Source organism: Cebidichthys violaceus, unplaced genomic scaffold (genome assembly GCF_023349555.1).
Source record: "Cebidichthys violaceus isolate CVI_PGR_0920_01 unplaced genomic scaffold, fCebVio1.0.p SCAF_5, whole genome shotgun sequence".
Taxonomy (NCBI): domain Eukaryota; kingdom Metazoa; phylum Chordata; class Actinopteri; order Perciformes; family Stichaeidae; genus Cebidichthys; species Cebidichthys violaceus.
Genome location: NW_027176705.1, coordinates 122942 through 148902, shown reverse-complemented (window position 1 = coordinate 148902; position 25961 = coordinate 122942). Strand labels below are relative to the sequence as shown.

General features: G+C 40.3%; 2 protein-coding genes across 5 annotated transcripts in view; both read right to left on the bottom strand.

The window, feature by feature from the left end:
- Positions 1-1875: 1875 nt before the first annotated feature.
- Positions 1876-5963, bottom strand: LOC137887835 (small ribosomal subunit protein eS17-like). Its single transcript, XM_068731066.1, has 5 exons — positions 5924-5963; positions 4757-4908; positions 2573-2678; positions 2319-2384; positions 1876-2000 (listed from the first exon to the last, which is right to left on the bottom strand). The coding sequence occupies exons 1-5, from the start codon at positions 5924-5926 to the stop codon at positions 1923-1925; spliced, it is 405 nt and encodes a 134-aa protein (XP_068587167.1). The 5' UTR covers positions 5927-5963; the 3' UTR covers positions 1876-1922.
- Positions 5964-7519: 1556 nt separating this feature from the next.
- csnk1g1 (casein kinase 1, gamma 1) overlaps positions 7520-25961 on the bottom strand; it is a 31249-nt gene continuing 12807 nt past the window's right edge. Inside the window, exons 5-14 of one of the 4 annotated variants that reach the window (XM_068730135.1) lie at positions 21889-22040; positions 20038-20272; positions 19824-19909; positions 19325-19409; positions 18991-19139; positions 18787-18894; positions 17156-17266; positions 14803-14909; positions 12774-12797; positions 7520-11883 (exon numbers count right to left, since the gene is read on the bottom strand). In XM_068730135.1, the coding sequence (XP_068586236.1) occupies positions 11829-11883; positions 12774-12797; positions 14803-14909; positions 17156-17266; positions 18787-18894; positions 18991-19139; positions 19325-19409; positions 19824-19909; positions 20038-20272; positions 21889-22040 (1112 nt within the window). In that variant the 3' untranslated portion in view covers positions 7520-11828. The remainder of the gene's footprint in view (positions 11884-12773; positions 12798-14802; positions 14910-17155; positions 17267-18786; positions 18895-18990; positions 19140-19324; positions 19410-19823; positions 19910-20037; positions 20273-21888; positions 22041-25961) is intronic. The other 3 variants (XM_068730136.1, XM_068730137.1, XM_068730138.1) reach the window with 3 other exon arrangements.

Genomic DNA, 25961 nt, shown 5'->3' with positions numbered 1-25961 from the left:
CATTTTATATTAAATATTAAAAAATAAATAACAGTATACAATGTCCTAAAATATCATTAAAAAGTCATCACAAATTGTATTATATAGTACATCATAAAATATCGTAAAAAATGAATAGTGTGCCAGAAAATCAGTCATAGTATAGTATGTCATGAAACATCATGAAAAAATACATAGTACAGTATGTCATAAAAGGTCATAATATAGTAAGTCGTAAAAAAATATTTCAGAAAAAGTCATAGTATTGTATGTGATAAAATGTCGTGAAAGAGTCGTAGCATAGTTTTTCATAGAATATAGACAGTTTCGTATGTCATAAAATTTTTTAAAGTACATTGTCATAAAAATTGTTTTTAATTATAGTATACAATGTCCTAAAATATAAATCATAGTAAAATATGTAGTCAAATATTTTATTATACAGTATGTCATAACATATTGTAAAAAATTAACAGAATAGTAAAAAGTCATAGAAATATGTCAAGAAATTACACAAAGTCATAAAATATAAAAAAGTCAGTGTGTCATACAAAATGTCATAAAAAGGCATAGTATATCATAAAAAAGTAGTCCTTTATAAAATATAAATGAACAACTCAAAGTCATAAATACAAAGCGTTGAACTGTCATACAAATGTCCCGGTATAGTATGCTATACAATTGTAATTAAATCATAGTACAGTATGTCATAAAAAAGTCATAGTATGGTATGTCATAGTGCTACGTTCTTATGCAAGTGCTCAGATTAACATTATCGCATGCATGAGCTAACTTCAAATCACATTCATGAGACAATTTGTCTAATTTCAGATGGGATTTTAGAGGAAATGGTGCATAGTTACAAAATAATTTCACCTAAGGTTAATAGCAGACCATCTCAAGGTTTCTCTCAGAGAGAACCAGGACATTCTGATGTAGCATTTCAAAATTAAAGCTCTTCAAAATGAGCTAACTTCAAATCACATTCATGAGAATTTGTCTAATTTCAGATGGGATTTTAGAGGAAATGGTGCATAGTTACAAAATAATTTCACCTAAGGTTAATAGCAGACCACCTCATGGTTTCTCAGAGAGAACCAGGACATTCTGATGCAGCATTTAAAAATGAAAGCCCTTCAAAATCGCATGCATGAGCTAACTTCAAATCACATTCATGAGAATTTGTCTAATTTCAGATGGGATTTTAGAGGAGATGGTGCATAGTTGCAAAATCATTTCACCTCAGGTTGATAGTAGACCACCTCAATGTTTCATTCAGAGAGAACCAGGACATTCTGATGTAGCATTTCAAAATTACAGCTCTTCAAAATCACATGCATGAGCTAAATAGTGAATAGTAAAAAGTCATAGAATAGTATGTCAAGAAATTACAAAGTCATAAAATATAAAAAAGTCAGTGTGTCATACAAAATGTCATAAAAAGGCATAGAATATCATAAAAAAGTAGTCCTTTATAAAACATAAATGAACAACTCAAAGTCATAAATACAAAGCGTTGAACTGTCATAAAAATGTCCCGGTATAGTATGCCATACAATTGTAATTAAATCATAGTACAGTATGTCATAAAAAAGTCATAGTATGGTATGTCATAGTGCTACGTTCTTATGCAAGTGCTCAGATTAACACATGCTGGCCTATTCATTGATTTATAAATAGCCATGTTAACATTTACAAAATGAAAATGAAACATTTATTTCATTCCACTGTTTTCCCGTCACTCCATCGATGAGATTGTCAGTCGATTCAGGCTTCTTAGATCAGATTGTCAAACAGTTGCCTATTCTGGGGTCAGCCCTAGTTGTGTGCTACCACTCTCTGGTTGTTGAAATAATAGAACAGTCGCTCCCGGGGTAAAAAAAAGAAGAACAAATATTTTTAATAATTATGTGTCTTTATTAAGAGGATCATTCCACATGATTTTACAGTCCTCGTGGTGTTTTGAAGTTCATTCCAATGGTTGGCTGAGTGACTTGAAGGTTGGAAAGGCCACCGAAATCCTAAAAGAGGAAGACAAATAAATCAGGATTTAGGGATGTAAGCAGGAATTAGTCATCACAGGGTTATTTATTTCATTAACAGTAATAAGGGGATAAATCCTGCATTCTCACCAAGTCAATATGACTTTATGTTAGTAGTCGACACTTATAATAGATCATCTTTTTAGTTCAGTTACTTCATACATAATGTTTTTATTATTCACTGAAACCAATAAAAAAAAATCTAGGTATCCAGTCTGAGGCCAAAGCTGGAAGTCTTCAGATCAAAAGGTTTGTCATGTGTCACTAAGAAACCAGCAGATTGTGTTGTCCACTGACCAGCATCTTGAGCATTTCCTTTGTGTCTGGATCCACTTCGATGAGCTCCTGGTCCAGAGCAGAAATCTGGAGGAAGAGACATTTAAAAAATAAAAATAAAAAAATTTGCCGTCTGAACTGTGTCTTTTCTAACATGTTCTATTAAAGTAAAACTGGGAAATATAAAATGGGATCAGTCTCATTCATTATCAAAACAAATAACTGTTATTAAAGCAAAGCCACAGATGTCGTGCTGCATGAAACAGTGAGCGGACCTCTGGGACGTAGTTGTCCCTCCTCTCTCTCTCCTCCTCCTGCAGCTTGATGGAGATTCCTCTGACTGGACCGCGCTGGATGCGCTTCATCAGGTGTGTCACATACCTGAGGGACAAACAGGAGCTCATGGTTATTACCTGTATAATAACACAACGATCATATTATTAGTACAAGGACGGTTTACATGCACTATACCAAGCGTGGTCCCTCAGCGGATCAATAAAGGCTCTTCTGATCTACACATTTACAGTAAATATCTCCTGCATAGATTATGCATTATGCATTACTGTAGCAAGTAAAAGTATCCAATATGGATTACAATTTTTTTATTAGTTTTATAAAATGTTTCATTGATTGATTACTTAGTTGTATTAGCAATTGTAAGACATTACTTTGGTAACTTATGAAGAACATTTCTGACAACTCGGTCATAACAATTGAAATATTTACAACACACCGATTGTAATAGAGCAAAACAAAAAGAACCAGCACCTCAGTTTCTTCAGCACAAGCACCAATTAAATAGTTTCTCAATAAAAACATCTATTCAAGGATAACTATTAAAGTTAAATGATGTTGGGTGAAATGTTGAATTTAGATTCATCACTGTGAAATATGGCTGCACTCACTTCCACTGACAACTAACATCTACAGCGGACTGTGACTCCACATTTTAAACTCTGCAGGCTCCAGCAAAGAGAACATTGAATGTGTCGGGTGTCAAAACATTAATGCAGACAGACAGCTTTAAACCACCAGGTTTCCATTCACACGGGTCATATATTGTATAGAAAACAATCTGAACATGAAAACTGTGATGTGGACACTTTGTCTTAAACTAAGTTAATTATCAGACCAAGCAGAACAACGTTAACACAACTACGACAAAATACTAAATATTTCACTTGTTTAATTGACTCGCATCACAAAAGACATCAGCTCCCGCCTTTTTTAAAGAGTTGAATCTGATATAAACCTCATTACATACAATGTTGGGCTCCACAGAACACCGTTTCTGGCCATCATTGGTTCACTGTGAGGACCGTACACTGTGAGGACCGTACACTATGAGGACCGTACACTGTGAGGACCGTACACTGTGAGGACCGTACACTATGAGGACCGTACACTGTGAGGGCCGTACACTGTGAGGGCCGTACACTGTGAGGACGGTACACTATGAGGACTGTACACTATGAGGACCGTACACTATGAGGACCGTACACTATGAGGACCGTACACTATGAGGACCGTACACTGTGAGGGCCGTACACTGTGAGGGCCGTACACTATGAGGACGGTACACTATGAGGACCGTACACTATGAGGACCGTACACTATGAGGACCGTACACTATGAGGACCGTACACTACTAGACGTCCTCTCAAACTCCACACCTGATGAAGACCGGGGCAAACGGTGGCAGAGGAGCCCCTTACTGCCTAATGAAACACATACAAGTGTGAAAGCAGGAAAAGATTTTCTCTGATTATTCTCACTACTGTGAGGGAGGTAAATGGGATCTTTTTTTAAAAGACATACTGGAGTAAAGACAGTAAAGACAGTAAGACGTTAACACACAACGTCAGGAGTCCATAAAAATACACAGAATACAGCTCGTCACATATTGAAGTTTAAGTGCAAATTTAAAAACAATAATAGGGTACAAATCCAAATGACCACAAACAGACAGACAGACAGACAGACAGAGACACACTAACAAAATCAAAAAAGTCAAAACCATGCAAACCATGCATTCCATTACTCATACTACCACACTATTTAGTATGCCAGAAAAACATTTAGTTTGTCCGAATACATAGAACTTCAAATGCAGTACGCCAAAAACACCAGGATGTTCTGCTGCAGCCCTCGTCAATTTCTTTGCATCCTCTTGCTGAAGAAATGACAGGTATCCCATCATGCAATTGTTCTCTGTTGACCCTAAACAGCCTGCATGCTGCTACACTTTCCTGTCACCACCAGGTTTGAGGTGAACTCACAAAGATGAACCAGAATGCAAACAACCAACCGACCACAATCACCTGCGCTGGTCACATCATTAAACACTGACGGGACGGCACCAGCTAGCAGGAGTGCATGTTTCTGCTGTGTGTATACACACACACACACACACACACACACACACACACACAGAAAACATAGCTGCAAACTCCACTTACCCTGCAATTTTGTTACGCAGCGGCTTGCTGGGGATGATGGCGATCTCCTCGCACACCCTCTTGTTGGTGTGGAAGTCATTGCCCAGACGCATGTAGTATTTCTCGATGATGACCCTGGAGGCCTTCTTGACAGTCTTGGTCCTGACTCGACCCTGAAGAGAAATTAAACGAGACACTTCAGTGTTCATGCAACTGAAAGATACAGTAATAACACACACACCATAGGGATAACATGTTAAGTTGCCTAGTTGATGTTCGTTTAAATGTACTTGACTGCGTATTAGTGGTCAAACTGGGGATCATTTTAAGCCAGAATGTTTTTTAGAAATCATCCAGCAATATGTCTTCATCATCAAATGTTTTTTTGTGTCAAAACTATCAGCAAAACTCTTTAGCAGAGACTTAACTGTTACTAACTGTAGAATTTGTCACCACTTCTACAGTTAATAACAGTCTGAACTCAAAGCAGCACATTGCTATTGATCCAATTCAATCAACTTCCTCACATGAAATCACAGTAATTAACGTTACATTTTACTGTCGTTTACCCACCTCGCAATGTAACTAATCTGTTTAAAAGCGATTTCATCACTGAATATTAGGAAAGTCGCACTTGGTGAACCTTGCCTTTCTAAAAAAATAAGTCTGTGACTGCTTACTAACCAGAAAATCATAGCACCAAATAGACAAATTTCAAAAATAAAATGTCGAGCTTTTATGTCATTAATAATGCAATTTAAGATTATTAGTTTTGACAGGATAACTCCAATAAAACCGGAAATAGTTGTAAAATGTGTTTGTGTTACACTCTCGTTATCATACGCTACACATTAGTCCTCTCGCGACGGTTAAACTGGTTGAAGGCAGTACTCAAATAAAAAGAATAACAAACTGAACCAAATCTGCAGTCACAAATACTTGTGTTCCGGTGATATTCTGGTTGTGTATTGGACCGTTTCGTTACCATTTAGCTCGTAACACGGAAACATTTAGTACGTGTTTACGTACATTTAACGCCACTAAAGTGCACCCAATTATAGCGCTAAGAAATATTTGGGGAGTTTACGTGCAAAGTGATACATGTAACCGCTTGGTGGACAGACAGACAGTGAGGATTGAAAAGGATTATGAGGGCTGAAGTGGTGAAGTGAACGCTGCGTTACCCACCATGTTTGACGCGGACCGGTGGAAGAGAGCCACCGGAAGTTCATACCGGAAGTTTATAGTTTACAACTGCCCGTCACACACGTCAACGCGCGGCCGACAGCGATGACTAGCGGCGGGAGGTGAGCAGTGCACTAATTGACTATCTGTACTGCTTGCTTGTAATGTTGAGTTAAATTGCCAATGTTGACATTTTTCAAATAAAATGTTGTAATTGTAAGCTTATATATATATATGATATATATATATGATATATATATATGATATATATATATGATATATATATGATATAGATATATATATATATATATGATATATATATGATATATATATATGATATATATATATATATATATATGATATATATATATGATATATATATATATATATGATATATATATGATATATATATATATATGATATATATATGATATATATATATATATATATGATATATATATGATATATATATAGATATATATATATATAGATAGATAGATAGATAGATAGATAGATAGATAGATAGATAGATAGATAGATAGATAGATAGATATAGATAGATATAGATAGATATATATATACACTGCCTGGCCAAAAAAAAAGTCGCCACCAAAAAAAAAGGTCACACACTCTAATATTTCGTTGGACCGCCTTTAGCTTTGATTACGGCACGCATTCGCTGTGGCATTGTTTCGATAAGCTTCTGCAATGTCACAAGATTTATTTCCATCCAGTGTTGCATTAATTTCTCACCAAGATCTTGTATTGATGATGGTAGAGTCTGACCGCTGCGCAAAGCCTTCTCCAGCACATCCCAAAGATTGTCAATGGGGTTAAGGTCTGGACTCTGTGGTGGCCAATCCATGTGTGAAAATGATGTCTCATGCTCCCTGAACCACTCTTTCACATTTTGAGCTCGATGAATCCTGGCATTGTCATCTTGGAATATGCCCGTGGCATCAGGGAAGAAAAAATCCATTGATGGAATAACCTGGTCATTCAGTATATTCAGGTAGTCAGCTGACCTCATTCTTTGAGCACATACTGTTGCTGAACCTAGACCTGACCAACTGCAGCAACCCCAGATCATAGCACTGCCCCCACAGGCTTGTACAGTAGGCACTAGGCATGATGACCCAGGTGGCGACTTTTTTTTTGGCCAGGCAGTGTATATAGATAGATAGAAAGATATATGATATTTTAGGTCATTAACTGTTATCCTAATATTTGTTTTTACTTAGATCAGCAGCTCTCATGATACAAAAATAAATAAACTTGTGACATGTATTGCTTTAATTTTGAGGCATGTGCAATCTTACCATCAACTGTGACAACTTACTTTGGGGAGCAAACTGCCCGTACTTCAAGATTACCTCCAACACCAAGTAATTTAAAACATTGTTTCTTTTATAGTCTAAATTAAAAGATTTTTGAAGCATTTGCGACACACTTATGGTAACTGTCGAGATGATGTTATGTTCCTAACAAAAGAAAAAAACAACCTGAGAACAATTATCTGTTATATTTGAAATTTCTTTAAAGCGAGAGTACAGCACCTGAAGCAATTAATACAAAATCACTTCACAGACGACATTCCCACAAGGTGGAGAGATCTTTTATTTTACATAAAAAAGGGTGCAAACTGGAGTTTCCCTTTAGGTGTGGAGGGAATAAAAAGTGATTTTATAAGGTTCATGTGTGACATTGTATTATATGAATCCAAGGAGAAAAACAAAACAAAAACAGGCATTTCAGATAAAAAAAAGGACCTTTATCTTTCTGTAAATTAAAAATATGAAACGATAAAAAGAAGAAATTTGGGTCCTTCATTCTTGAAGCCCTTGACTAACTCATTCAAATACATTTTTGAAGTGACATTCATATTTCAACACAATAATATATATTTACAGTTTTAAGATTTCTCTTAATCATAGCTCTGAAAAGAAAAGAAAAACAATGCTGAGGGGAGGATAAACTCTTGGAGCTGTACAATTTGAATTTCCACAGTCTGAGAGGGGAAAAAAATTAAAAAATCAAAGAATACATATTTTATATGGAATCCCAACAGAAAGAACAAAGAGTATAATTGTGAACTCTGTACAATTTACAAATAATCATCACAATATTGCAGTAAACGTCACCCTAAACCTCTCCCTCAAAGAAAACAATACAGTAAATCCAAGACGACTCTACAGTACAGCAACAAGGGAAAAGTGCCAGAGAACCCATAAAGACCTAAAGCCATTCACTCACACTTTCAACTGTCCTTCGCTTTGACACACAGGAATGTGACTTTACACACAACCGAAGCCATGAACACAAGTCTGACTGAAGCGCATCAGAAATGATGGGAACTGAAATGGAATGTGCGGTGAGAAGACATTTATTTTACACGAGGACTGGAAGCCGTAATGTCTCAGTGACCCAACAGTACGTGAGCCCTGCAGGCGAGACAAAGACAGAGAGAGAGAGAGAGAGAGAGGCCGCTCGCTGTCGTCTCCAGGTAAGCCATGCAGATACAAACCACACAGAGTACTCCTATATATCGCTCTGTGTGACGCCCAGAGAGTAAAAAGTAAATACATCAGAGTAATATATCTATATCTACCGTTTCAGCCGGACGACCCACACTTTAAGGAAGAAGCAGATGTTGCAAAGACAACCAGTTGCAAAGACAACCAGCCACAAATCCAACTGTAAAATAATAGAACTTGGTTGATAAATTTATACTGGTTTCAACAATAATAGAAAGAAACCAACAGAAGCGACTCATAACCCCCCCCCCTTCCCTCCCGACAACACTTCCTGGTACTGAATTGGGCCATGTTGCTTTGCAATGTTTCCAAAAATGACAGTTGACACGAGAAGGACACACGGTGGAATGCGATGTTCAAAAACACATTCAAGTTCATATTTTCCTGGCACAGGTAAAAGGCATGGGCTCGTAGTAGTCTCAGGAATGGCACTCTGGGACCTCGGGGGGGAACGTTGAAGGCTAAATAGTCTGGATATCCATCTCACTACACATTGAATACTTTCAACTTTTCTCAAGAAGCTGGAATGAAAACAGTCTGGGTGTCGCTGACGCTCTGTGGGGAGAATCACAGATGTTTGGTGTCTGAACAGCTCACCGACAACAGATCAAAATACATCACGGTGAACGTTTCACGGACACTAAAGCGCGACTCCAACCTCACAACCAACATCTAGCTGCACCTCCTCTGGGTGAAAACATGAACCCAACACTAACACCAGCTAGCACAGGACTCCACAGGCGAGTCCGACACCCGTCCAACACACTCAAGAGGCACTAAGACGTCTCAAAGAAATGAATACCTGTCATTCAAATAGCCTGTTCTCCCGCCATTCCCCCTCAAATCCAATGTGTGGACTTACTATGATAATGACCAAGAACCCCCCCCCCCCCCCCAAAAAAAAAAAAAAAACAGAAAAGGTCCCGTAGATTTTCATATTCAAGTACTTTCAATAACACAATAACTTAGACCCCAGAGTATCTGACGTGTCAGGGGTAAGAATAAACCGAAAGCTATACAGTGTAAATACACGCAACAAGCAGGTTTACATACGGAGTCATTGAGATAGTTTGCAACATCTACAACATTGTATTTCTAAAGATGATGGAGAAGGTCCACAAAACGGCAACTCTAACACTGCGCTGAGAGTTGATTCACCTAGGACTGACACGTGTGTGTGTGTGTGTGTGTGTGTGTGTGCGCATGTGTGTGTGTGTGTGTGTGTGTGCGCGTGAGTGCGTGCATTTGTGTGTATGTGCAGAGAGGGAAAAAAGGAAGGTTGAGGGGGAGGAGGATGTAATGGCACAAAAATCAAGGAGTAGGCGGGGATTAAAGTCGATTTAAAGTGTATTCCCTGCACCCTATAGGGAAGGCCTAGCGCACGAGGCAGCTACAATTAAAGTAATAAGCACGATTAAAGTACAGTATTAAGAAGGCAGGGTCTCGTCAGGGAAAGCCGGGGTCAACAAATGTAGTGCAGTCATGGTCTCAAGCTTTTTTTGTTACCCTCTCTTTCCCCATAAAACCATGGCTATTTGGAATGGAAAAAAAAAATAATTGCATTCAAAGAAATTCACATTAGCAAGATATAACATAAAAAAATAAAACACCTATGTACGGTAATTCTCTGTTAGGAGGATAGGCAAGGTGACATATCGAGGATATTGTTTCAAGGCAGTCCTCCATGACACGAAATAAAAATAAAAATGGTATGGACATGTTCACTCATCCGCCTTCGCCCACGCCGTCGTTCCTCTCTCAGCGTCGAGGAGAGGAACCGAGTCGTCCAAACTTCAAACGTCGCTTTGCAGCGCGGGGGTCTTCAGAACGGACACGCAGGGGCAGGGGCGTCCTAACACCGTTACACCGTTATTACACCAAACCTCCTCGTTTGGCATTGCTCTCCTCACCGTTACAAGGGAAGTCATTAACTGCTCCGATACTAGCTGGGGAACAGTCTGCAACTTTGGGCTTCATCCTACAGGTGACCCCAAAAAACTAAAAAAAATCATCATGCTGCCAACTCGTTCATCCCACTGGTGACGTGACGTGGAGGTCGACGGGTCGGTTGGTCGGGGTTAAGGCATCGGACAGTAGCGTCGAGAGGCTGTGATTCCATTCTCTTGTCACTCCAAAGCAACATCCCCCAGTGTCTACTGGTGAAGAGTCCATTGTTAACCATCACATTATTAAGAACATTTAAGACCCTCCCACCTTTTAATCCACTTAGTTTTGGTCTCACTTTTTTTTTTCCCCCCGTTCTTAAACATTGGTCTTAACTCCTAAACTGCAATTTCCTTCCCATGCACATGACAGATTATATAAATGCTCCAACGTAATTTACATTTCTGTCCATACATTCAGTGTGTATGTTTTAGAATAAGTAAGAAAACTGGTGGCAACCAAGACATAAATAGCATAAATAGCATGTTTTTGTTTTTTTTCCCAGCCCCATGTACAAGTGTCAGGTCGCTGCTCATTATCGCAAAGCCGACAGGAGCAAAACTGCAAACGAGACTGTAGTGTGTTTGACGGCGGCGTGGTTAAGGGGAGCGCTTTAACCAAGCAGCGTGAGCAGAAACCGTCCTCAGAGAACACAGTGCAGGAGGCGTCTCTGGTCTCCTGTTCTCTCAGGCCCCGGGTCCCAGTGCCAGGGTTGACCTCTTTGGAGGAAAAAAGTGCAGGGGCCAAATGGCAGACTGATGCTCTTTGTGCCTGGTGATGGGCAGTTACACTCTGGGCTCCTCGTGTGTTCAGGTTTACATTCAGTCCCACGCCAGGAAAGACCAAAAGGGCTTGGTGTCAAAATGAGTTAACTAACGAGGGGCAAACCGCTTTGAACCGGGACTTGACAGAGGGGAGAGGGGGGGGGGGGGGACGAAAACATGATTTTGAGAGTCAAACAAAGAAATCATAGTATGCAACAGGCCGACGGTGGCAAGCTTCCACGGGAAGATCTGTCTCTTCCTTTTTGCAATACCACAGAAGAGAAACAGGAGCAGAAAATATGCCAAAAAAACAGAGGGAAAAAAAATAAAATACAAATGCTGTGTCTTGGGGAGGAAAAACAAAAAGATTATCCTCTGCAAAATTCCAACAAAAAGGTTGCACGTTCGGACGACTGGCCTGCAAAACATTTCCACACATGTTGGAGGGGAAAACAAAAAGAAGAAGAAAAAAAAACGAAAAAGGACTCCCATCAAAAGACACAAGCGTCTTGTACATCTCAACAAACCACTTTTAACGGGTCCCTCCAGAGAGCAATTCAATCAAGATCTTTCAGTTGTCTCCCGAATTTATTCTGAATGGGACCTTATTGATTTCTGAAATCACAATCAACTGAGCCGGACGCGTTTGGGGCCGGTGGCGGAGGATCATTTGTGCCTCGGCGTGTTCTTCTTCCGTTTTCTCTTGAAGAAACAGCAGCACCTGCGGACAGAGACACAAATTAAACCGATATGTAGATGAGAGAGGCTTCAGATGAAGCAAAAAGAAAGAACAAACGACGAGCGGACGGCTTAAATTGGTTCGGTTAAATAGCTGAATTGGGAGTCTTTCAAATCTGGACAGATGCGTGTTTCTGGGATCACGTTAGTGAGAACTGCAGCTGGCAACGGGTTTTGATTAGTGGAACATTAGCATCAAGGACAAGACGGATGACGGTGCCAGCCGCCAAGTGTTTGCATGCTTATTCACCTCCCACAGAAAGATGACAGCGGGGACGTTAATACAAACTGCTGCAGTGAAGGCAATATTTCTCTTATGCAAAAAAAAACAACAAATGGAGCAGTGCACACAGAGCACGAGACACGGTCAATAAAAACATACAAAGACAAGAAAAAAATAAAAGCTGTGGATCGAGACATTGGACAGTGACTGGGTACTCTTAGACTGATTAGTAACAAAACATGGGGCACCATGCAACAGGAGTGTAAAGGCTTTTCATCTGAAGCCAAACGTGCTGCTTAAAGAGGGATATCCTTCAAATACTACAGGGGCTCACACTAAAGACGACTTCGTTCACTTTTATCAAAGCACTGATTCTTTCTGACCTGATTTGACTCGTTTTAAGTCAGTATGCCTGCTCACACGGCAGCACTGCTTATAATATTCTTTACTCATCCGTCTCTGCAACATCAGGCGATGGTGCAGAGACTCGATAGTGCACATATTAGACCGTGTTCTCAGGGGTTTACGGCCCTACTGTACCAGTGAGAGTCTAGTTAAAGTTTGTAAATAACAACTCCACTGGGCCCCAGCCTAGGCTGGTCCACTCCCTGTCCCATGAGTCTGATGTGGACTAGCAGAGAGGGACTCACCACAGGTTGAGCATTTTCACGCAGCTACAGCAGAAGAGAGAGAGGAAAGAGTGTAAAGAGAAAAGGAAGATAGATTAATACAGAACGACCAGGATGATGGGACTGGGCTCATGCCACACAAACATGCACACAGACACACCAACAGGACACCAACAGGACACCGGTGGACACGGAGAGGGAACGTTTGAGAGGTTAAAAAGGAGAAAAGATCACAGAATAAGGTTACAGAACATCGACTCTGCAGCCATTTCCTCCTGTGTTAGTCTCCTAACACTGTTACTTGGCTTTATATTACATTTGTAAATGTAGGTATGACTTTGCTTTAATTATACATACATATAGAGAAAACATATCTACGGCTGGGTGATAATTAAATATAAGTTATTCTTTCAACAGAATCGTATTTTAATGAAATCATATTTTGAGATATTGTGATAAACAATCACAGCATCTAAATGGCTGATAACAAGAAAATATTAACTCTGTAATTCTGATCATTTTGCACAAATGGACAAAAGTATTTAATTCAAAAATAAACTTTTGAATATATTCATATATTATATCATATTGTGATATAATGAATTATTTATATAATATTATAAATAGATGAAAGAGCCAACTGTATACGTGGCATTCATTCACCGTGGGAACCTGAGATTTCCTTAAAAAGGCAAAACATGAATTAAATTGCATCATGATTTGCATCCATTACTTCATGTTCTGATATCAACCGTAGACTTGTCTGACGAGGTATCAAAGAGCCCGGCAGTAAACGCGGCAATCATCACATCAAACAACTGTGTGAACGGAGACAACAGGAGGAAGATCTGATTAACGTGAATGAAGCTCTGGAGATTCATGAGGAGGCTCAGCAGAAGGGAATCATGATGAACTCTGATGGGAAAGATGGAAATAAAACCCCTGCAATATGATTTAGTAACTGGACTCATGACTGAACTGAAGCTAAATGCATTGAAAGATATATTCTATGTCAAGATATACAGCATAAAATGTATTAGGATGTATTATGTAATAAAACACAAGGCACCACCTTCAAATATCTCAGCCTGTGTAGTTTCCAGTACTTTTGTAGCTTGTAACTAAATCTCTTTATTTTGGAGTTGACTTTCACTCCATTTTTTGTTTATTCTTTTACTAAACAAAAAAAAAATTTGGCTTCACTGTTGTTTGCTGTAATATCCAACAGCCTCTAATCCCAAATGCAAAGCACGGATTATCCCCATCAACATAAATACTTGTTGTCTCAGAGAGTTGTGCGTCTCAGAAGAGCTTCTCTCAATCGGCTGAGCCTCGTGACATTCAGGCAACAGGGCAGTTATAGCGCAGTTATAGCACAGTGGGCGGCCAGCCATGCAGCATGGCGTCATTCCAGCTGCTCGAGACTTAACACCAGTAGCCGTTTAGCCGGTGTTACCAGCTCTCAGATCAACCGGATGGAACCAATGTTAATGATCGGGGTTTCCATGTTGTTGTTGTTGTTTTTTCCTCATGATGTGACTGATGCGATGACATAATCTTTGTACGTGTGACTAAGTCACCACATGGACAATCTGGTGTGATCTCAACTGGCTGCGACCACAACACACCGACAGAATCTGCTTTGCATTGACCATTGCCGATGCTGTTAACGACGTGAAGATCAGGGTAATCAACGGTGGAGTATTTCTTTAAGTTGGTCGGGCTGCTAGAAAGTAAAGCGCAGCCTGTGTCAGGGGTGGACAGCTCAGGGAGACTGCAGGTATGAGAGGTTGAAGTAGCGCCGACAGAGTTAAGTTAATCTACATCTGCTTCCTTTAAAAAAAAGGGAACAGATAGGCAGCAGTCGAGATCAAAAACCCACACAGTCAAACAGAAGAGGGGCAGAGTGACAGCTGGGGGGGGGGGGGGGGGGGGGGGCAAAAGTGGTGAGAGAGAGAGAGCGGTAGAGAGACAGAGAGAGGAAGAGCGGGAAGGAGAGGAAGCGACAGATGGACATGGAGGAGAGGTGTGGCGGGTGTATGACACATACTTGGCCTCGTCGACCACTTCCACCTCTGCCTGAGCTGTAATGGGAGCGTTGGAATGAACAGCCAGTGGATCGTCTGCATTCAGCTCCCCGTTGGTCGAGCTGACCACCTGCGGCACAGACGGGTGTTACTTCAGAAAACAGTGACGACGTTGGCCACAATAAATGTGAATAACCGCTCCTGCTGTGATGGAGGTTGTTTTTTTTTTTTTTCTGGTTGCATGAATGCTGCTTTACCAATTCACTTTACTTGCATTGCCTCCTCTGTGGAAACACAGCAGCAAAGAAGAACACATAAATAACACAAAAAGCACATTCATGTGTTGTGTTAACTCCTCTTTTTTTTTTGCTTGCATTTCATATCCATAGCCACTCTTTCATTTATGGTACGTTTCAAACATATAACATCAGGAGCTAATAGGACTGTCGATCTATATGAAGCCTAAATCATTTTATGTTTTCGTAGATCACTTTCCAGCTCGTAAAGAAGAATACTTCAAAATCATAAACACACAGACAAACATTCAGACACTAAACAAACAAACTGCCACCGACAGACAAATTACGGTACGCAAAGAAAAGCTATTGACGGTTGTCCCGGTCACCTGTAGAAGAAATGGCATTATAATTATTGTACAGATGAGAGTTTTGTGTGCATAGGTTCATACAGTGTACACCTTTGTTAATGTCAGCCACCGTTCAATTCCATTCATGGTGCAACAGTGTGGAAAAATCTCCGGGAGATAAAAGTAGCCAGACGCAGGAAACTGTTAAAAATTAAATTTAAAATTACTGCAACTACCACGACCCATTCAAGATGAGGGTCACATGACTGCTGGAGGTACTGGAGCTACTACAAGCGGGCTCTTCTGTGTTCTTACTGCCAGCAAACCACAGTGTCTGTGTGAGCCATGGATTAAAAGACCTGTGCCCCACCTTCACATTTTATGAATGAAAATGACATTTGCTCTCTTTGGACTTCGGCAGCATTGTGTTTGGGAATCGCCTTCTTCATTAACGTCAATTTCCCCACAAGATATTGTCAACAGTGTTGGTGTAAGTTATTTTTTTCTGGATGACCCACACATTAGATTTTGCTCATTTGTAATTTGTTGTTTTGTACTTTATTGTACGACGCGTTTTTGACTTAACTTGCTGCCTTCTGGGCCTTGTAACTGAAAAATAATCTTAGAGTAGAACAGAAACCGTGTTGCTTTAAAAAGATAAACAGCATATGTTTGGATTAATATCCATAAAAAGGTCAAAAATCATTCTACTGTGTATAGAAACGTTAGCTGATGGTGTTTGGTAAGCTGACATTGTAACAACTAGGCTTGCTAGCATTAGCTCTGCTACCTCCATTGATCTTTTGGTCATCATCTGGCACAGTGAAGCAGATTCTCTTTATTTGTGCACCGAGCGTCCAATCAGAGCTTGAGAGACAGAAGTTTCTGCCAATGGAAAACAACCAGGAGACCAGGTCCACGTATTAGAGTGAATGAAACACTGAATGATGCCTTACAAGCCTCCACACGGTTTCACCATGAATGGCTGTATATTACATTTAGTAGAATAGTCAGAGATCTAATAAAGCAGACGCTGTACACACCTATGCAAACTGAGCTTGTTACAGTCAGAGACAATCTTGGTAATGGCAAGAAGACAAATTATACCAGGATGTTCCTTTAAGCATAATGATCCTTTACGACTAAAGAGCATGCACTTAGCCGGCTGAGCCACGGAACTCTGCCATGCAAGAGGCTTCTTGGTCTTGCAAGGAATGTCTAAGCGCCATGAAGCAGTGTAGTACCTGAGATCAACCAGGGCTGCTGTTTATAAAGCTAAAGTCCTTTTATACCATCTGGGGTGGGTGGCACCAGATGACATGCATATGGTGGTGCAGAAAAATAACATTTCCCAGCCAGGGGTAAAGGGGTGGGGGAGGTATATGGTTGTAGATCTGTCTCACATACAAGGCTAAAATACAAAATAAATGGTCTGTCCTGGTAAAATGTCTGCTAACTACTATTGAAATGGTACCGGAAATTAGAAATACCCATATAATTTTGGAAATATCATATTTTCAGATCAATTGTGAGCCGTAATTTCATTCCGTTTTCAGGAAAATAATAACTTTTTTTTTTTTCTTTTCTTTTTTTTTTAAAAGAGTTGACAGTGCAGTTTTATATCGTTATATCTTAAAAATGCAGAATCACCATTTGTCAATGCCAAACTTGCCAGTGAAATCTGGTTAGATTTTTAAATTGAAATATCTGCATTAGATCCTATGAGACAGATCTGACTCCATAGAGATTGGGGTGGGGGGGTTGTGGTTGATCAGGTGAGGGGTGTATACCTGCACTGAGCCCCCGTGCCTGTCCGCTGCCAGGTGGGAGGTCAGATAGGAGGAGTTTGCTTGGCGTGTGGGCTGCACCTCCCATGCTCCTCGTCGATCTGAGACCGCTGTCTGCTCAGGAGTCGGGGGGGGGGGGGGGGCGTCGGTGATGGGAGGGGAAGTGGGGTAGGTGGGTGCGATGGGAGAGGGTGGCGGGTGGTGGTGGGATAATCGCGTTAGGAGAGATGGATATTTGGGTGTGCGTGGCCAGGTACCATGCAAAGCAGCATGAGAAATGGAGAAGAAAAAAAAAAAATGCAACAAAATAAAAAAGAGTGAATCAAAATCAAAGCAAGGCTTCAGCCAAAGAACTGAAATAGAAACTAATGAGTCTGAAGCCAAATGGAGGTAAGCTCTTACATCTCAGACTTTGGCCTCAATCTCATCACATTTACATAACACACAAATTAAACCTAAATCATCTATGAAAGAATCTGTTTGTTTGACGGGTTGTCTTCGTAACAGCTATTAACAATATAAACCAAAGCAGTTCACACAAACACGATAAAAAGAACATTCAGCAGAGATCGCACTGAAAAAAAAGTTATTGTAATCCTTGACTGGCAGAAACGTTTCAACGTTCTTATTCTCCCCGCACCATATCTGGAGCAAGACGAACTAAAACGTGTGCGGGGGGAACTGCAGTCCCTTGAGAATGCTGGCCAGGAATACCATTAATTAAACCCGAGCACATTTTTCTAACGGTCTCACCTGTTCCATCGATCTGGTGAAGAAATCAAATCCTTCACTTTCTCATTTCAATTAGAGCTGGGCGATAAGTCTCCTGTCATGATACAGGTCATTTCAGATCTTGGTAACGATAGAGTCACCAAATAGCCTGTTTTCTGGTGGATCAATACATGAATAGTGTATTTGGAAATAACCACATGGTGAAGCCAATTTAGTTTTCTCCTGTGTGAATGAAATACTTGACAAATCAATTTAGATGACGCAATTGTGTATCACGATATATGATAGAATCACAATAATATTCCACTGAAAGACTACAAATCATCATATAATTATCGCCCGGCGCTAATGTCAATGTAGTTCAGTATGTGAATGACTACAAAGCATCATCTCAGTTATCTTTGTGGGCTGCTGTCAATTCTGTTGACAATTCATTTCAAGTCAACCAAAACAGGATTATAGAGATAATTGGGATTAATGGTGTTTTGACAAAGATGTGACAAATCATTCTTATTGTAAAAAAAACCCAAATACAATACATCTTATCAAAATAGTTTTCATAAAAGCTTTGAAACTCTGCATGCACATGAGTCCTGATAGCTGCAGAATCCTGTATTGTTCAAGATCTTGTGTTAGTTTCCTTCATTCAGAGGTCAGATGTTGTGTTACACATATGCAAGCAGGGGAATAGGTGTTGTACCTCATACACACACTTCCAGTTGCAATGCACTGCCTCCATTGGAACAAAAGCCACACACACACACACACACACACACACACACACACACACACACACACACACACACACACACACACACACACACACACACACACACACACACACACACACACACACACACACACACACACACACACACACACCAGAACAAAACCTGGCGTACCTGATTTCTGATTGGTGGGTGCTGTGAGGGCCGGTCTCTGTGAGGATGGCTCTCTCTCGTCACAGCCGACGCTCCAGAGTCTATATGGACGGACCCCACTGGTGTGGGCTGAGGGGAATAACAACCAGTTCAATTCTGGACCGTCAAGCAAGCTCACTAAAGAGAATTGTTGACCGACTCAAAATGTATCTGGGCGTTACTTACTATCTGCCTGCCAACCCAGTCGTAAGTGTAGTCGAAGGTGTATCCTTTTCGCTCAAACAGTTCAGTGAACAGAGTCCGCAGATATTCATAGTCTGGCTTTTCAAAGAAGTCCAACCGTCTCACATATCGCAGGTAGGTGGCCATCTCCTCTGAATTAAACAAAGTATTTAAAGACGGTTTAACCTTTAATATGGATTCTAATTATATAGTGGGATGACATTTCAAAACATTTCATTTGGAAAGGTCTCGGTAAAAATTACAGTTTATCTCTATGTGACCATTTTCAAGCTTTACAGCGTGATCCATAATAACATTACAGCCGTCATCAGAGTACCTGGGAAGTTCTCACAAAGGACCTCGATGGGAGTGTTTCGTTTTGTGTCTCCAATCTTCTGGTATCGTTCTTTCAACGTGTCGGCCTGCAGGAGAATCAAAAACGAACCCACATATGACCCGATTCTGAGAAATAGATCAAAACTAGTTCCTAATATGTTCTTATTTCTTAATGCAGGCTGGTCAAACTGTAAAGTCTGCTGGACTGTGCAAGTAACAATTGGCTAATCTACTATTCATACCATCACGTCTTATTTCTCTTTGGTTGTAGCAAAGAAAACACCGATAACTAACGTCTTAATATTCACATTTTCTCACATGAACTTAAGACTTTTAACACAAAACAGACTTTCAATCCATTCTCAAAGTGTTCATAAAGAACTGCAAATAAAACAATAATACTGATCTGACTATCAGATCATTGTATCATGTCAGCGCTCAGGTATTTCTTTATTGATGCATGTTTTGCTACATAGGACAAGACTGATGTTGTAACATACCTTTAGACCTTGCCATGGTAGACTCCCACGGAGGAAATACATGAACATGTGGCCTAAGGCCTCCAGGTCATCTCGCCGGCTTTGCTCTACATTAATAGATTTGATAACATTTCACTGAGAAACTTCAAGAATAAAGCACCAATCCACATGACATGATAAACACGTCTGGACAACACAACAGAACCCAAAACAAAAGCGTTGAAGCTCATCTTACCTTTGCCTAAATGTGTATTGATGGACATATATCGGGCAGTGCCGGTCAAGCTCTTATGCTCCCTGTATGGAATGTGTTTTTTGGTCTCGGGGTCGATGTACTCTTTGGCCAAACCAAAGTCAATGATGTGGATGATGTGTTCCTTTTTATTCCCTTGCCGTCCGATGAGGAAGTTTTCAGGTTTCACGTCTCTATAGATGAGGTTTTTAGAGTGCACATACTCCATTCGAGAAATCTGATGAGAAAGAATACAGCGGAGTCAGCAAAAAAAAAGCAGCACAGGCCTTAAAGTCAGCAAAGCGTAGTCAAGATGTCAAAATGTACTCAAAACCGACTTTTTAAATGAACGTTGACTGCTGCAAAATGTCACTCTTTTCAAGAGCATCATGACATAGAGTGTCAGCGTTTTTACACATTAAAGGGGAACTCCACCGATTTACCACCAATGATGTCCTCTGTGACTCTGGAAGGAGTTTTCGATCTCAACAGACTCATTTTAACGAGGAGACTACAAATGGATATCAGAAACCCTGCATTGCTCACTGGGGTGAGAAAAAAAAAAAAAAGTATGCTGATTGATTGATGATTAATTCACTATTTGCTTAGACACTATGCTGCACAGCTACCACAGTGATCCATGACATCACACAACAAAAGCTTCTGTTGATGTTGAGCCAGAATTTCAAGCCACTAACTGAGATGCAAAACCGTCCTGCTGGGACTTAGGACTCTGAAAGCACCAGCGATTAGGATCTGAACGACAATGTGTTAATTAATGTAAATCTAAACCAAGAGCTCAAAGCGGTTATCTTCCAAACGGAGATTTGTACGATCAGCTCAAACACAATGGGAAGAATAAGTTATGGTGTGAGTTATCAGACGATTTACTAGGGTTTGATCTTGTAGGATCCTGAAACAATCGAGAGAAAAAAAAAAACTTGGGTAGGAGCTCACTGCACTTATTGTGGGATCACTCACTTGTGCCAAAAAAATAAAGAAGGAGACCGACGTCACAAACACTGGGGAGAGATTGGCGGAGGCGCAGGCTGAGGCAACTCTCTGTTCTGCAACATCGTGCTTATGTTGTGCTGTTTTGTAGGTTTCCTTAACAATTTGCAGGGGCTATCTGCATTACAAGAGCACTGCAGATTTTGTGCTGACAAAATGAAATGCTAGAAATTTTGAGATGTCTGAGGCGACGAAAAGCTGAAAGACCACCATCTGAGCTGCTCAAACCTAATGAGATTCAGTGATGGCTTTGCTCTTTTTGACAGCCAACCCGACTCTGACCAATAGTGCGTGTGTACTGACAGACTGCTAATTTGCAGACTCTGCACTGGTAGCCCACCTGCTCCATGGACCTTTGTAGACATTGTGCATATACAATCATGTCTAATTTGTTGTAACTGTAAAGCAGCAATACAAGCAGTTTATTAAATATAAAAAATTTATTTGTACTAGGCATTCTGGGACACATGTTCAATTACTGTAAAATCCCAAATATTTGTTACCTTGATTCACTTTACAGAGAAACAGATCATCATATTTAGCCTCAACTCTAGGTCCACTTACTAGCTCTTTCCAGAGCTTTCAACTGCATCTCACTTTTTGTTCAGTTGTCAAATGAGTAAAGTCCAAAGAAAGACTGTGAGATTAGCTGTAAAGCTCCAGAAAGTTAACTGGACTATGTGCACCTGTTTAAAACCCACATTTTACCGATTCAGGGGGCAGAACCCCTTCAAAACCCTGGAAGGCTTTCATTATGAAACATATGCAGGAAGTGTTGGGTTTCACACTCATACGAAGTTAAGGCGAAGCTATTTTAAAAACAATTTAATGTGTAAAACTCACCAGCTGAATCGCTATCATTAAGACGGTCTTCAGTGAAAAGGTCCTGTCACAAAGGTCAAAGAGGTCCTCTAGACTCGGGCCCAGCAGCTCCAGAACCATGGCATTGTATTTCCCACATGGCCCAAAGTAGAACACCTGGGGCACGCCTTCAGCTGAGACACAAGCAGAAAGAAATTAGGTCGACAAGAACATCCCAGCCCAGTGGACACAGTTGAACGTGTCCTCATGTTTGTCTTCGTAGTCCCACGTCTTTATTGTTTAACTAGACATTTACAAGTACATCTAAGATATTCAAGATGATTTTTAATAGCTTAGATAGTCAAAAGCAATCTGTTGAAAAAAAGAATATACTAGTTAGTAGGTGGTGGAAAAAAGTAGAATATGCCTTTCAGGGTTTTTTAGTTGTATATACAAGTGGGGATTCAGAGAGTTAGGGTGGCAAAAGTGTGTATTATTCTTGTCTCCCTTGACTAATGATATTTCTAAGTTGGGTCCAAGGTGAACCATGAGAGGCCTCAGACTGGTCTGATAGGGGGAGGGGCACCACAAGGTTACTGAAGACATAGAGCAGAGAGAGCTGCTAGGTAAACATTAACCCTGAAGTAAAACACAACACGGCGCCTGCAAATTAAACTGTGTCACTCCTCTAGTGCAGGCTGAAAACTAATCTCTTCACTGGCTCATCAGATCACATCCTCCCAACTGAATCATATCCTCTCTGCTCTACTCACTCTAACTGCTCTAAAATCCCTTCCATCTGTCACCTCGGCTCCTATCTTACCTCGGCTCCTATCTTACTTCTTGTCACCTTGGCTCCTATCTTACTTCTTGTCACAGTGCAGTTTAGCGTTGTGTGGTCCAATGCAACAGTAATAATAGCAGGGCCGGTGCTCTGCCACATATACTCCTTCATATTATATTCAAACACATGTTTATAATGCTGGCGATGTGGGAATTAAAGCTCCTTTTATAGCTGTGGTAATAAACTGAAGTATTAAAACTGCAATTTTGTTAATCCATCAGCGTGACAAGGCTCCGATTATGTTTTCTGCTCTGACCGTTGCATGTTGGGAGTTTTTAGGGTAAAACTTTTGGTACAAGATTTCACTCCTCACTGTCACTTTTAAAACAGCCGTCCAATCGCAGTGGAGGAGGGGCGGGACAAATAGCACAAAGGCCAACTGTCACATCCTACATGCACACGTGGTGAGAAACAAAAACAAGTGAATTGTGAAATAAATACAATTTTTACTTTAGCGGATATGTCGTATCATTGCAACCAGACGCAACCAAAGCTTCCCAGCTGAAAAAAAGCGCTTCGCTTCATTGCGCTTCTGGGTTCTTCATTTAACAAAAAACAAGTTCATTTGTTTTAAAATTGTCATTTACAAAGTAACAATATACCTAATAAAAGACTAACAATAAAGCTTATTTATATAGCACTAAAAATAAGGATAAATAAAAAGTGATTTGCAAAAGCAAAACAAATATTGCATATCATGCGTTTGAGCCAATCATTTTCACCGCAGGAGAAAAGTCTTCAGCGTGACAGCCCTAGCTCCTTGTCATGTTAAACGTCTAAGTATGTGAGCTTGAATCCTAAAGCTGTAATGAAACGGGATGACATGGTGCGAACTGTTCAGAGGTTTCCTTTATTCCAGCAGGTAACAGTAATAAGCGGATTTCTAAATTCATAACAAAAGCCGGATTTTGCAGGATTTCAAGTTTTATGCACATACAACTCCGATTGATTGTAATTGTTTGGAATTGAAGCGATCTGAATTCTTTTTAATCATCTTGACCACATCCTGAACTTAACTTTCAGAGAACAGGAAATCAGGTCAAACTGTTAATTGCCTTCAGGGGATGAATGATTCAAGGTTTGCCCCTGCTTACTGCTAGCCAGTCCTATTAAAAAAGGTCCCCTCAAGAAACTTCAAAGAAATGCTTCAATCATACAGACCTTGCTTTATCAGACTGCTTAAGCTGTGCTCAGTCCTTGGAAATAATATAATTGCATGATCGTTAAAAAGTAGTGGGGACGTCCTGATTGCCTCTCATTTCCCCGATCCTAAAGCCAGTACTTTATCTGCAGTTTCCGAAATGACAAAATGTCTTCTGGAGATCAACGTATCGACATACAGTCCCCACAATCAGGCGTTTATATTTAAGGAGCCTATAATCAATGATCATTTTACTAGTTTCAACAACTGAAAAAAAGCTTTTGGAAGGACCCTTTGAGGTGGTTCTGTCGAACACGATGCTGATTGTTTGCTACAGCATGCATCGTCTGTCAATCCACACGGGAGTTTACAAAGCTAAGAAACATGAAGCATTGTAGCTTCACTGTGATCATGGACTAAAAATTGAACATAGGAAAAGATAGGCTAGCGTATGTTGAATGAACCTGGTTGACCCACTGACATCGGGCAAAATTTGAAATTAGCTCAAAGTAGCTAAAAAGGATTGAACTGTAACCGAAATGCTAAACTGATTTCAGAACTAACGTTAGTTGCCGGGATGCTGACGGTGCAAGTTGCTACACTGCATTAGCCCTGCTGATTGGATTATTTGGGATGTTGTGGAGGGTTAATCCAAGAGGTTAGGTGGGTTAGGAGCCTCAGAGTATTACGTCTCTTTCCAAGTTTGCTCCCCCCATATTAAAACATAACCAGGTGCCAATGAACACAACATTCACATGTTATCACTTCACAAAGTTGATATGAACATATTAGTTGCTTGGCCCGTGCTTTACACATCCTGCAACACAGAGCGGCATTAGAAAGCAGAGTCCCAATATTTACTTTCTTTCTAGGGTGTGAGAGTGAATGAAAACATTAAGTCGCCGGCTGTAAGAACCCAAACAATAAGCGGACGTTTAAGACGTTACAACAGGAGAACTGAACTGAACTTTGTGGGTCACTATGGGCAACACCTTTCACATTATATGTAATAATTTCACCCATTGTAAACATAAAAATAGTGATCCGAGCCGTTTTTAATAATAAACAACTTGTAATTCCTTTTAGTACCTCCCTATAGAGCTGGTACATGTTGTTTCTGACCCTAACAGCGTTACTACATCTCAGTCTATGTACAGGCCTGAAGATGATTTGTTTTCCTTCTGCACACATACAGGAGACAATGATGGACAGGCTGCCTGCAAACAATATTTTTGTTGTGCTGTATCAACAAAAGTTCATTCATGTTTCTTGTGACGACGACGGAGCCAGATCTCAGTAATAAGTTGGCACAATCAAGTTTAGTGAAGAGACCAAACTGCCATCACAAAACGTATTATTGTGTTGAGAAATTTAAGAAGAGACTGATAATCAGAAAGCTAAATATTAATCCTGAAATATTCATTTATACTGAATAACGCTTTTTGACTCGGTAATAAGAAGTACACCGCAGCTTGAAAGGTGGCGTGAATGCTGTCAGCCAGCATATGGGCATGTAGGAGTCATGCTGTGCTCCATCTTGTGTTTCTGGACACCATCATGCAGTTCTGTGGGTTGCTAATTGTACCATAGGAACCCCGGGTGCCTGTGGGAGGCCTAAAAATGTGTCAGATTGGAGATGTGCTGTAAATAAATGGATAAACGGTTGTTCAATTGAAAACGGCAGAATGGTTAGTCAAGCTTTTTACTAGCAAAAGGGAATCTCAGAGCCTTCATTATCTACAGCAAAGCGGTCCTCAGAAGAGAATCTGTGTGTCCTGTACTGTAGAGTGTACTCTAATTGTACAGGAAGACGCAAACATTGATGGAAGCTACCACTTTTGACTCCTCTCATCCACTTTTCTGAAACATAATGAGAGCTTTTCATGGGTGGAGCTCCGACTTGGTCTTCGAGACATTTCTAGATTGCCGCAAGTGAACGACACGTGGCCTGAACTAACAAAGACAGCGGCTGCAACAATAACTCGACTACAGTACGCATTGGATTTTTAATCTAATTTAGTTCACGCTGGGGATGATGTCTGCTCCAAGCTGACAGACCGACGCTCCATTCTCCACAGACATTATTGAAATAGAGTTAGCTTTACTAATGTAATGGACTTAATGTCCTTC